Source organism: Primulina huaijiensis, chromosome 7, assembly GCF_012295235.1.
Source record: "Primulina huaijiensis isolate GDHJ02 chromosome 7, ASM1229523v2, whole genome shotgun sequence".
NCBI lineage: Eukaryota > Viridiplantae > Streptophyta > Magnoliopsida > Lamiales > Gesneriaceae > Primulina > Primulina huaijiensis.
In genome coordinates this window covers 11,310,453-11,323,699 of record NC_133312.1, presented here as the reverse complement: position 1 = coordinate 11,323,699, position 13,247 = coordinate 11,310,453, and the positions used below count along the sequence as shown (strand labels likewise).

At 38.5% G+C, this 13,247-nt stretch overlaps 1 protein-coding gene across 4 annotated transcripts; it reads left to right on the top strand.

The window, feature by feature from the left end:
- The first annotated feature begins 9,908 nt into the window (after positions 1-9,908).
- On the top strand, positions 9,909-13,072 carry LOC140980329 (uncharacterized). 4 transcript variants are annotated; one of them, XM_073446089.1, is made up of 5 exons: positions 9,922-10,049; positions 10,153-10,188; positions 10,834-11,883; positions 11,974-12,039; positions 12,116-13,072. In XM_073446089.1, exons 3-5 carry the CDS (start codon positions 10,981-10,983, stop codon positions 12,197-12,199), a joined length of 1,053 nt encoding a protein of 350 aa, XP_073302190.1. In that variant the 5' UTR covers positions 9,922-10,049; positions 10,153-10,188; positions 10,834-10,980; the 3' UTR covers positions 12,200-13,072. The 4 variants fall into 4 exon arrangements, with proteins under 4 accessions (XP_073302189.1, XP_073302190.1, XP_073302191.1 ...); XM_073446090.1 differs by having other exon boundaries at positions 10,825-11,883; XM_073446091.1 differs by having other exon boundaries at positions 9,923-10,052.
- The last annotated feature ends 175 nt before the right edge of the window (positions 13,073-13,247 follow it).

Here is a 13,247-nt window from a genome sequence, read left to right as displayed (position 1 = left end):
CCCCCCCCCCCCCCCTCCCCCATTAGACACACCTTGGCCGAAAAATTCTTCATACTGCTCTCCAAGTTTTTCTCACTTTTTCTTCTTCAAGTGTTGAGGAAGTAATATTCTTCTCATTGAAAAATCTTCTTGTTTTTCTAGTGCAAAACAAGAAGGGATTTACCTAGCAAGTGGTAGGCCTAATTTTTGAAGGAGGAGGAAGCTTGTATCTTCATCCACTCAAGAGCCAAGTTGTTTACAACTTGGTTGGTGCCATTCATCAACCTCAAGAGGTTGGTAGGTATAATCTCTCAAACACCCTATGTATGTCTTGTATGGTGTTTAAATGTATTTGTTGCACAAGGAACATGGTGGCCGAAAATTTAGCATGTAAAATAAAAATTTTTGACTTCCGTTGCTCTTCCGGTCAACGTAACCGATCCCCTTTCAATATAGAAAGGACAAAGGCGCAGAATTTGCAAATTTGAGACAGGGTCAACTGAACATTGAGGAATATGTGGCCAAGTTCTCTACATTACTACGATTCGCTCCACATGTGGCCGAGAACGACGAAGCTGTTGTTGATCAGTTCATCAATGGCCTGAAGCCTGAAATCTTTACACTGGTGAACACTGGACGACCGAACAACTTTGCTGATGCCCTGAACAGAGCACAGGGAGCCGAAGCTGGTCTGATTAGACAGAAAGGAGCTTCGTATGGCGCACCAGCACCGAGACCACAGCAACCATCCTCAGCTCAGTTTCCACAACCTCCACCCAGATTTGAGAGTGGCAGTAGTAGCAGTGGAAAGAGAGATCAGTTGAAAGCTCGAGGGAAACAGTTCAAGAGATCTGGAAGCAGTTCATCCAGTTCTAGTGGCTCACGACAGACTGCCCAGAGCTAGAGTTATACCGGAGCTTATTGCAGCACGTGTGGAGGGAGACATTCCATAGAGCAGTTGCCGTATTTGCGGACAGCAGGGACATTTTGCTTGAGTATGTCCCCAGAGAGGTTCTCAAGTCATCTGGATCAGTGGCTCAGATAGGGAAACGACCATCAGCTGTTCATTCTTTCCAGCCAGCACCATCTACCCAGTCACAACAAAGGCCAGGAGGAAGCCAGACAGTTAGCCAGCCTCCCAGACAGCAGGCCAGGGTATTCGTTTTGACGGAGGAGCAGGCCCAGGACGCACCTGATGACGTTGTTGCAGGTAACTATTTTATTTCTGGTTATCCTACATATGTATTGTTTGATACTGATGCCTCGCATACTTTTATTTCGGAGCGATTTGCATTGAGTCATGCATTGCCTATTGAGTCGTTGTCTGCGGTAGTGTCTGTCTCTTCTCCGTTAGGGACAGGGTTGATATCAGTGAAGTCTGTTAAATCTTGTATACTGCAGTATGATGGACATGAGATCGAGTTAGACTGTATTGTGCTTGGGATTTCTGATTTTGATTGTATTATCGGTATCGATATACTGACCAAGTACAGAGCTACAGTTGATTGTTTCCACAGGATTGTACGATTCAGACCTGAGATGGCTGAGGAATGGAAATTTTACGGTAAGGGTTCTCGAGCCCGAATTCCTTTGATATCTGCTATGAATATGACTCGATTATTGCAGAAAAGAGCGGATGGATTCCTTGTCTATTCAGTTGAATTACTAAAATCGAGTCCATCATTGGCGGATTTGCCAGTGGTTTGCGAGTTTGCTGATGTCTTCCCAGATGAGATTCCTGGTTTGCCTCTGATTCGAGAGATAGACTTCAGCATTGAGTTGATGCCAGGTACAGTTCCGATTTCCAGGGCTCTGTACAGAATGGCACCGATTGAGTTGAAAGAGTTGAAAGAACAGTTGGAGGACTTACTGGCCAAGGGTTACATCAGACGGAGTGTATCTCCTTGGGGTGCTCCAGTATTATTTGTGAGGAAGAAAGACGGTTCTATGAGACTCTGTATCGACTACCGGCAACTGAACAAAGCAACGGTAAAGAATAAATATCCCTTACCTCGCATTGATGATTTGTTTGGTCAGTTGCAAGGTTCATCTGTATATTCCAAGATTGATTTGAGATCTGGATACCATCAGTTGAGAGTCAGGGATTCTGATATCTCAAAGACAGCATTCAGAACCAGGTATGGACATTACGAGTTTATTGTCATGCCGTTTGGTTTGACAAATGGACCGGCTGTATTTATGGGATTAATGAACCGTGTGTTTCAGAAGTATCTCGATGTTTTTATGATTATATTCATTGATGATATTTTGATTTACTCCAAGAATATGATTGAGCATGCGGAACATTTGAGAACTGTGTTGAAAATTCTGAGAACTGAGAAATTGTATGCTAAACTGTCAAAATGTGAGTTCTGGTTGAGACAGGTAGTATTTCTGGGTCATATCATATCCGGAGATGGTATATCAGTTGATCCCAGCAAGGTAGAGGCTGTGATTTCTTGGCCGAGACCGACATCAGTACCAGAGATTCGCAATTTTATGGGTTTGGCAGGATATTACCGTCGGTTTATTAAAGATTTCTCTAGCATTGCCAAATCGATTACTCAGTTAACTCAGAAGAATGCTCCGTTTGTGTGGTCAGAAGACTGTGAGTCCAGTTTTCTGGAACTGAAGAAAAGATTGACCAGTGCACCGATACTGACTAGCCCCTCAGGTACTGGTGGATTTGTTGTATATTGTGCTGCTTCTCAAAGGGGTTTGGGTTGTGTTTTGATGCAGCGAGGCCATGTCATTGCCTATGCTTCGAGACAGTTGAAGCCACATGAAACTCGCTACCCAATTCATGATCTTGAATTGGCGGCCATTGTATTTGCATTGAAGATATGGCGACACTACCTCTACGGTGAGAAATTTGAGATCTATTCTGATCACAAAAGCTTGAAATATTTGTTTTCACAATCAGAACTCAATATGAGGCAAAGAAGATGGATTGATTTGCTGAAAGATTTCGATTGTGAAATCAAGTACTATCCGGGAAAGTCTAATGCAGCAGTTGATGCACTGAGTCGTAAGGTATGTTCTTTGTCCTTATCGACAATAGATGTTTCAAATTTGATAGAAGATTGCTGTTTGTCTGGATTATCATTTGAAATAGATTGTCAGCCTCAGAGATTGTATGTTATTCAAGTTGAACCAGAGCTGATGTTGAGAATTAAAGCGGCTCAGGAAGTAGATCAGAATGTGCAGAAATCGATTGAGATGGTCAGATCAGGTCATCGATCAGAATATCAGGTACGTGATGATGTACTGTATGTGAATAATCGTATTGTTGTGCCAGATGTTCCAGATTTGAGACAGCGGATATTGTCAGAAGCGCACAGCAGTCGATTTAGCATTCATCCTGGTGGCAGAAAGATGTACAATGATTTAAAGACACAGTTATTGTGGAAACAGATGAAATCTGATGTCACAGAGTTTGTGTCAAAGTGTCTGAATTGCCAACAGGTAAAAGCAGAAAGAAAGAAACCAGGAGGTCTACTGCACAGCTTGTCTATTCCTGAATCGAAATGGGATCACATTTCCATGGATTTTGTGACACAGTTACCGCGATCCTCCCGAGGTTGTGATGCGATTTGGGTCGTGATTGATCGATTGACCAAATCAACATGCTTTATTCCGTATCAGATGACATACAGGTATGACCAGATGGCTGAGATCTATGTCAGAGAAGTGGTCAGATTGCACGGAGTACCGAAGTCGATTGTATCAGACCGTGATCCTCGGTTCACTTCGCACTTTTGGCAGAGTTTGCAGCAGGCTCTAGGTACGAAGTTATATCTGAGTACCGCATATCATCCACAGGTTGACGGACAGTCAGAGCGGACTATCCAGACATTGGAAGATATGCTGAGAGCCGTAGTGCTTGATTTTTGCACTAGTTTGCAAGATGCATTGCCACTTTGTGAGTTTTCGTACAACAACAACTATCAGACGAGTATTGAGATGGCACCGTTTGAAGCATTGTACGGCAAGAAATGCAGATCCCCTTTGTATTGGGACGATGTCTCTGAGGTACCTGAGATTGGACCTGATATGATCAGAGATATGACTGAGAAAGTGAAACTGATTCAGAAGAGAATGAAGACAGCTCAAGACAGACAGGCCAAATATGCCAATGTGCGATGAAGACCGTTGGTATTTGAGGCAGGAGACCGAGTATTCCTAAAGATTGCACCTTTCAGAGGAGTTGTCAGATTTGGCAAGAAAGTGAAGCTGTCTCCACGATATATTGGGCCGTATGAGATTCTCGAGAAGATAGGAGATCGTGCCTATCGACTTGCATTACCGCCTTCTTTATCTGGAATACATGATGTCTTTCATGTATCTATGCTGCGGAAGTTTCTCCCTGATGATTCTCACATTATTCAGCCAGACGAGGTAGCACTTGATGAATCTCTGAGTTACATCGAGAAACCAATCCAGATTATTGATCGTAAAGAAAAACAACTCAGAACGAAGATTATTCCTCTTGTGAAAGTCCAGTGGACTCGTCTTGGTATTGAGGAAGCTACGTGGGAGACTGAATCAAATATGATGCAGGAATTCCCAGAGTTATTCCACTGATGTGAGTTTCCTATTTCAGTTTTTGTGATTTCTGATTTGATTGCCTGTGATATGATTGCTTGGAATTTCGAGGACGAAATCATGTCTCAGAGGGGGAGAATTGTAAGGCCCGAGATTTTATCATTTTAATCCGAGATTATTTAATTTATGAATTTTTGGGATGTTGAGTCATATTCCATGGTTTTACAATTCCATAGGATTGAAATTGAATTAAAAAGAGTTATGAGGACCAAATTGCAAATAGTGAAGACTTCAAGGGCTAAAGTGCAATTATGGGATTTTAGTTGGATACTTGTCCTTGCCATGTATTTGGATATAATTCTTTCTTTCCACTTCAGAATGGCAGCAAAGAAAACCGAAAGTTTCCATCGAAATTCCTCAAAGTTTCATCTTATACTATAATTGTGATTTTGAAAGATCACGGCCTTCAGATTTTCGATCCGAGCACAGTTCTGTGATCCTCTCGTCAATAGCTTCAAAAGGACGTAAGTTTTATTATGTTTTATCATGTTTCAAAAATTTAAGATGGGAGGAATTATAATTTGATCATTAGTATGTGTTCTGGGAATACTAGACATCGTAGAATCGAAGTCAGATCGAAAGACAAGTTGATTTTGGAATTGTTATGATTTTCTAATTTTATCGATTGAAATTGAACAGATTTGGATTATGGATTGATTACAGATTGTAACGGATATGGGTTATGGTTTGTAATTGATATATGTTGCTATTGTATTGACGGGGATATCGTGATTGTGCCGTTATGCCGTTGATTTGCATTAAATTCAGTGTAATCAGATTCAATATTGAATTGGGAATGGAATGGTGATATTATTATTCTCGATATGTCATTTCAGATTTACAGAGACAGTCTTGAGTTCAGCACTTATATTGCTTCAGACCGGGACTACGAAAGAAAGGTATAAGTCAATGTCGAACCCGGGAGAATGACTCGAGTTAGATATAACTTGAGTTTTCCTAAACCACATACTTATTGTTATTATATGCATTGATTTGAATTGATATGCTTGTTCTATCGATTTATAGAAAGCGTGATTAGACGATTGGTCTTGTGAAAGAGATGCCAGACTGTGATAGAGTAGTCACTGGCCCATTGCACATTGTCACAGATGAGTTATTGGCGGAGGTGCCAAAGTCTTTGACGGATAGGTCAAGACACTAGATGTTTGGTTTATATCGATGTTTGATTAGGAGTGGATTTACATCTATTATTGTGATTCGATATAGTATGCCAACGTCTGGAAACCGGGATCTCTAGACTAGCAATGAGTCTAGTTCGAGCTGTAGCGTCACGAGTTATTTACAGTTTTATATCGATTTATGTTTTCACATTTAATACATGTGATTGATATTTGTTTCATGCTTTTATATCGATTATATGATTGCATGTTTTGTTGATTTATGCTGGGATGTATTTCTCACCGGAATTATCTGGCTGTTGTCGTATTTGTATGTGTGCATGGCAACAGGTGGGACAGGATCGGGGTCAGAAAGAAGATGAGAGAGATCGTGATTAGAGTGGAGACTTCGGACTTTGATGTAAATAGGGTTTGGAACACTTGACATTTAGTTGTTACACCTTAATTTGAGTTTGATGTTTGTTGTACAAGACTTGTACTATTATACTGATATGTATATTAGATGAATTCCCTTACGTTCCGCACTTTTAAAAAAAAAATTGTAGACCCAGATTAATTACATCGATCCAATTATCCCAATGATGATTAAGAAGATGATTAGCGTCCGGGTCCCCACATCGGCCTGAGCTTCTTCATCAGATGCTACATGAGGAGCAAATCTCAGTAAATTTGAGAACTTAGCGACATAGTCCTCAACATTCAGATTTCCCTGCTTCAAATTTGCAAACTCGGCTCCCCTATCTTTCCTGTATGAGGTAGGAAAGAAACGCTGATAAAATTCAGATTTAAAGATATCCCAGGTAACAATCGTACATCGACTATCTAAAGCTTTCTATAGTCAGAATGAAAGTTGTTGAGCTTAGATTAAAGTACATTTCAAGTTTGTATTTCTTACATGGTTCGCTTAGGATCGAAATTTTCGGGTTCTCACATCCCTCCGTCCTTATTGAAAGTTTCGTCCTCGAAACTTGGATCATCTTGGGCTTTTGAATAAATGAGGATATTGTGAGCGCATTTTCTATTCGAGTTCCCAAGTGGCCTCCCTTTCATTATGATTTGACAACTGTACTCTGATATATGAGATTGTCCGGTGCCTCAACACTTGGTCTTTTGTGTCAACTATTTGGATAGGGACCTTTTCATATTTGAGTTCTTCATTGAGGTGTCCTTCAATCATCAGTGGTGCAACTTTGAGTACATGACTAGGGTCTGGGACATATTTTCTCAGTTGTGAGATATGGAAAACATTGTGAATCCTGGACATATCAGGCGGCAAAGCCAGACGGTACGCTAAGGTTCCCACATTTTCCAATATTTCGAACGGTCCCACATATCTCGGGTTTAACTTCCCGGATTTACTGAACCGAACCACTCCTTTCAATGGTGAGACCTTGACATAATCCTTTTCACCGATCTCTAATTCCAACGGTCTCTTCTTCAAATTTGCCCAGCTCTTTTTTCTATCTTGGGCTGCCTTGAGTCTTTCCTTGATTATGGCTACTTTGTCCACGGTTAATTGAACAAGCTCTAGTCCAGTAACAACCTTTTCCCCGACTTCATCCCAGTATAGAGGCGACATACACTTTCGGACATACAGAGCATCATACGGAGCCATCTCGATGCTACTGTGATAGCTGTTGTTATAGGTGAATTTTATCAGGGGTAGCTGTTCACTCCAGTTTCCAAGAAAATCCAGAGCACATGCCCTAAGCATGTCCTCGAGGGTTTGAATTGTTCTCGGTTTGGCTATCAGTTTGTGGATGATAGGCCGTGCTGAGAGTGACTTTGGTTCCTATAGCCTTTTGAAAACTTTTCCAAAATCTTGATACAAATCTTGGATCTCTGTCAGATAATATACTTGCCGGGACTCCGTGTAGTCTCACTATGTTGTCCATATACAAGGTAGCTAGCTTATCCAGTTTGTAAGTCATTCGCACTGGAAAGAAATGTGCAGACTTGGTCAATCTGTCAACGATTACCCAGATTCCATCGTGACCTTGCCTTGATCTTGGTAGTCCTACTACAAAGTCTATGGATATGTTATCCCACTTCCATTTCGGTATTTCCAACGGTTGTAGAAGTCCTCCAGGCCGCTGGTGTTCTGCCTTGACTTGTTGACAGGTTAGGCACTTGGAAACAAAGACAGCCACATCTTTCTTCATTCCGCTCCACCAGTAACTATTTTTCAGGTCTCTGTACATTTTGGTGCTTCCTGGACGTACTGAAAATCTCGATTTATGTGCCTCAGCCATTACTTCTTCTCCAATCAATCGATATTGGTCACATACAACCGTCCTTTCATCCAAAGGATATTATTTTCATCAATTTGAAATTCTGGAACTTTTCATTCTTGGATATGTTCTTTAATTTTACGGATGGAGGTGTCTTGACTCTGCTTCAATTTGATGGTTTCCCGAAGTCCTGATTGCGCTGATAGTGAATATAAGCTTACTTTTCCAAAATTTCTTCGGCTCAATGCATCTGCCATCTTATTCGCCTTACTCGGATGATAATTGATTACCAAATCATAATCTTTTAGAAGTTCCATCCACCTTCTTTGCCTCATGTTTAATTTTTTTGGGTGAAAATGTACTTGAGGCTCTGGTGATCAGTAAAAACTTCGCATTTCACTCCATAGAGGTAGTGCCTCAAGATTTTAAGCTCAAATACCACTGCGGCTAACTCCAAGTCATGAGTGGGATAATTCTGCTCATATGGTTTTAGTTGCCGTGAGGCATAAGCAATTACCTAACCCTCTTGCATAAGTACACACCCTAATCCTCCCTTTGACGCGTCACTGTATATAGTGAAATTCTTACCATCCTCGAGAAGAATTAGTGTACTGGTGTGGATGCAAGTTTTGTCTTCAGGGTTTCAAAACTTCTTTCACATGCTTCATTCCTTTCCCGTGAGTATCACTTAGTGAGCATGATATAAGAGGCAACTAGTTGATTTACTTTAGTTCACTTATCATCACAAATAATATACTTAGCAACTCAAATAAATAGTAGTAAATAAAGAGGCAAGAAGTTGTTTATGGAAGTTCAAAAACTAAGCTTCTACGTCTCATTTTCTTCTATTTTCAAAAGTATTCTACTAGAAGATATTATTAGAACAACAACTTGTACAAATCCACTTCAGCTCGGTTCGACAATCCTAATGAGCTGAAACTCCTAGCACTCTTTCTTCAACTTGATTTGTTCATAAACATGCTTCTGACAGTTAAAATTGATTCTCATAATGCAACAACACTCGTGTGTAAAATATAAATGAAATACAAAGTGCACAATATAGATCCTTAATCGATCTGATGGGAAACTGAATGTGTGCAAGAACAACTTAAGGACTAATGTTTTGAGAGATGATGTGCAATTTGAATGCTCAATGAAGATTGACAAAGCAATATTAATTTTTTCGAGAGCTCTTCAGTCTTGATACATTCCTTATTTAGAAGTGTTGGTCCCCAACAATAATAAATATATCTGCTACCGACAGATATTCTAGGTGGCCGGCATTTATGTGGATATAGTCACGTGTCCTTGTTGATTTTTCAGATATAATGTCAGTTTTTTCAAAATCTTTGTACACTAGCTGAAGGAGTAACCAACAAATGTTGACAGCTTTGTTATAAACTCATAGATAACAGAGAATGTTGACAGACTCATTTTCTCGAACATCTTGTTTCAAATCATGCTGATGAATAAATTCTATCAAATTGAAATAGTTGAACAAATTTATCAGTTGGTCCAGTTTAAAAATCTTCATTAATATAAGCCTGAATTAGTTCAGTTTAAATTGTGCTAATCAAAACTTAGTTATAAATTTTTGCTTTGACAAAACTGTATGTATTTTATTTGTTAAGAAAACTATTTAATAAAAAATATTTTCGTGTTCAAAAATAATTTTTTGTTCTTAATAAACGATGTATGAGTATCATAAAAATAATATTAATAAAAAAACATTTTAAAATAATAAATATAAAGTTTTTTTTATATTAAATAATATAATTTTTAATTATAAATCAAATTCTAAATTAGATTTTAATTTATTGTCAAACAAAAAAATTATATTATAAATCCTTGGATTTCAATTCCTAAATTATCAAACAACAAAATTAAATTATAAATCCTTGGATTTCAATTCCAAATCTAATTTAAAATCTATTTTTTTTATTGAATCAAACACAAGGTAACAAATTACTGACAAAAAGAGAAATTAATTTAATTATTGCCTAAGAGCTCATTGGAGCATTTACAAAGATTTTGAGTAGCTTCACCGGTGCGGCAATCGTCTTGTACCGACTGGAATCTGAGGAATCACGTTTCGGTTGTTGAGTTTCGTTTACATAATCTCCGGTTGTGGATTGGAAGTAATTGTATAAAGATGAATTCTAATTATTTTTTTTATTGACTATCTTCTCCAATTGTAGGGGCATAGGGCTTAGCCAAGAGGAAGCCACCAAATGGTACGTTTTTTGTTTAGCTTTTTATTTGAATTTTAGTGCTATTTTATGTGGAGTGTGTGTGGTTCGTGGTTAATATTTCTTTAATAAAAAGCCCTTCGTTTGTTTGAGAAGGTGGGATGCAACTATATTACTTAATTGCGGAGTGTCTTAGTGCAGGAACTAGATTTTCTGATAATGGGACAGATTTGCACTCTGTGATGTCATATGATTCTTGATCTGTGGCACCTTTAGGACTGACCGGGCTTTAGATAATGTAGAGTTGATGCAATTCTTTGATTCTACTAATGGCCAGAAGGAGAAACGACCATGAATCTGATTTACTTAATTTTTTTTGGCATTTGCAATATCACTTTTGTAGTTTGGTAAATGTAAAAGATTAGTACAAAAAACATGACTCATCTTTAGTTATGAAATTACAATAGACTTCATGGTATAAAAATTTGAAGATTTTTTTTATGATATTAGTAACAAATGTGAGATACTATGAACACGGCTTTTGTACTTTTGCTAGCATTGGTAAATTGGTAATATGCCCGTAGGTTATCTTCCTTTTGCTTCAAGTTTGTATTCTTGCTTTCTTGTATGGTTTTATTGAGTGGATTTGATGATCTGGGGATATTATTAATATGTTTTCAGTCTTTCCAGGAGAAAGGTTTATGGACTTCCAAGGGCGGCGGGCATGTGAATGATGGAGATGCGATGTTGGATAGCTCGTCTAGAATGGAACCCAAGCGCTCTCTTTGATGTTTCTTTGATTCTGAGCCAGCATTTTTTCCCGGCAAAAAGCAGGCCATGGAAGCTCCAGATAGTAAGCCAGAATCAGGAATCACCATTTCAAATTCATTTCCTTGGGAAAATTCTACTGAGTTTCAATCAGTGCCAAACCAATTCATGGATCGGCAGTTTGGGTCTGAGATATCTTGTCATGTTGACTTGGCTAAGAGAAGCATATCTAATATTGACACGGATGCTATAAATATTAGGAATAAAATTAATAGTGAACAGTTTGAGAATGATTCATCTGATGGATTATCAATTTCTTATGCAATGGAAGACCAAGAAGCAGGAGAAAGTTATGGAGGAATTAGAAAAGTCAAAGTGAATCAGGTTAAAGACCCTGTTAATGGACTGCATGGATCTTTGGAACATGATAGAGGGATGTCCACAGGTCAGACATACAATCGTCAAAATGAAAACACCTTCATATCCATGTTGCATCCGTATGGTAAAGAAGATGGAAATGTCACATTAGTGAGCCATTCCTTTGACATTAGGGATGCAAATATTAGATCGATGGGTTCGATTTTTGGAAAAGATGTTGATAATAACATATCCATGAATCACGCCTACAGTAAAGGGGACACTAATACCATATCTTTTGGAGGTTTTCAAGATGAATCTGTTATTGAAGCCCTGACAAGGCCAACTTGTAGTTATAGCTTGTTATGTGAACAATCCTCAGTTCTAACATCGGAAACACACAACAGAAAGGAAGTGAATTTTCCAAATGTTAATCCTACCTCGACCATTTCCCAGCTGCCTAATTCTCGACTTGACTTTACATCTAAGAGCAAGATGGATGCAATACCTGCCAGGAAAGAAGCCCTAAACAGCTTTCCATCTAATGTACGAAGTTTAACAGCGACTGGTATGCTTGATGGTGTGCCTGTGCGGTACATTTCTGTCTCTCGGGAGGTGAGTATTTCTTAAGTTTGATCTTCTTTCTATCATAAATTTTATTATATTTTTTGATGATTTATGGGAAGTACTCTCCTATGTAAAAAGGAGCTTCATGGAATTATCAAAGGCTCGGGCTATCTTTGCGGCTGCAAATCTTGTAACTTCTCCAAGGTAAGCAAGCCATCTATGTGTTTGTCCTTCCAAATAGACTCTATAACTTGTTACAATATTTCCTCTTCCAATGAAGGCACTTAATGCATACGAATTTGAGTGTCATGCAAATTGCAAAACCAAGCACCCAAACAACCATATATACTTTGAAAATGGGTAGACGATCTATCAGATAGTTCAGGAGTTGAGAAGCGCACCAGAAAGTATGCTGTTCGATGCTGTTCAGACAGTGACTGGCTCTCCTATTAATCAGAAAGCCTTCCGCATCTGGAAAGGGATTGAAACTGTCATATTATAAAACATTTCCCCCACTTTCCCAATTCACCTTCCTTGTTGCTTATTTCTTGTATTCTGGCACTAGAATCGTACCAAGCTGCAACACGCGAGCTTCAGCGTATTTATGGGAAGGAAGAGCGAAATCTATGACCATGTTTTTGACGTGGTAAGTAGATTTAGATTTAAGATGGGATGAAATATGTGTTCCTTGTGTACAGAGGCTAATACTAAACTTGGTAAGTTGGGGAAATTATATAATTTATTTTGTATGAACTGCCAAGCTTGCGTTTATTTATAATCCCGAGTTTGAATATTTGAATTTCCATGAAGATGTGGTTTTTTTTCACTTCACTCATCCCAGTGAGTTTCATTCCATGGCTCGAAGTCAAAATGTGATTATCTTTAAGGGAAGTAGGGAACTGGTTCATGCAAAATTTGTCTTACTCCATTGTAAGGGATTTTTTCCAGACAGCTACGAATACAATGCATTAACAATCAGCTAAGCATATTAGTGTCTTGTTTTGTTATTACCTTTGAAATAGTTCATGTTCTAACTTTTGTTTTGATGCACGAAGGGGAAGAATGTGTATGTTCTTGTTAGCGTATGCTGTGTGAGGATATGAAGTGCAAATGTGCAGATTATTAATGATCTTTCTGGATATTTTCTGGTGATATTATTCAATCAAAAAGAGATCTAGATTTGTTCTGTCATTTGCATCCATATCTGTCATAGCTTCAAATTTGTGAAGTTTCATCTGAAATTTTTTTCAAATATAATTTCCATCGAATTTTTCCTAAATTTGTCATTATAGGATATTACACATGAGAAAATTGTATTAGCAAACTTTGTAAAAAAGCAGAACGAGTACGAGCCTTTATATAAAATTAAACAGTATTTTAAAACACTATTTTTTCAAATCGCAAGTGCATTT

What these genes read in the sequence shown, in the direction of transcription:
- LOC140980329 (XM_073446088.1), top strand. Translation starts at nt 10,981, where the DNA reads ATGGAAGCTCCAGATAGTAAGCCAGAATCAGGAATCACCATTTCAAAT. An exon ending in ACATTTCTGTCTCTCGGGAG is followed by an intron (nt 11,884 to 11,973) that starts GTGAGTATTTCT and finishes CTATGTAAAAAG; the next exon opens with GAGCTTCATGGAATTATCAA. An exon ending in AATCTTGTAACTTCTCCAAG is followed by an intron (nt 12,040 to 12,115) that starts GTAAGCAAGCCA and finishes CTTCCAATGAAG; the next exon opens with GCACTTAATGCATACGAATT.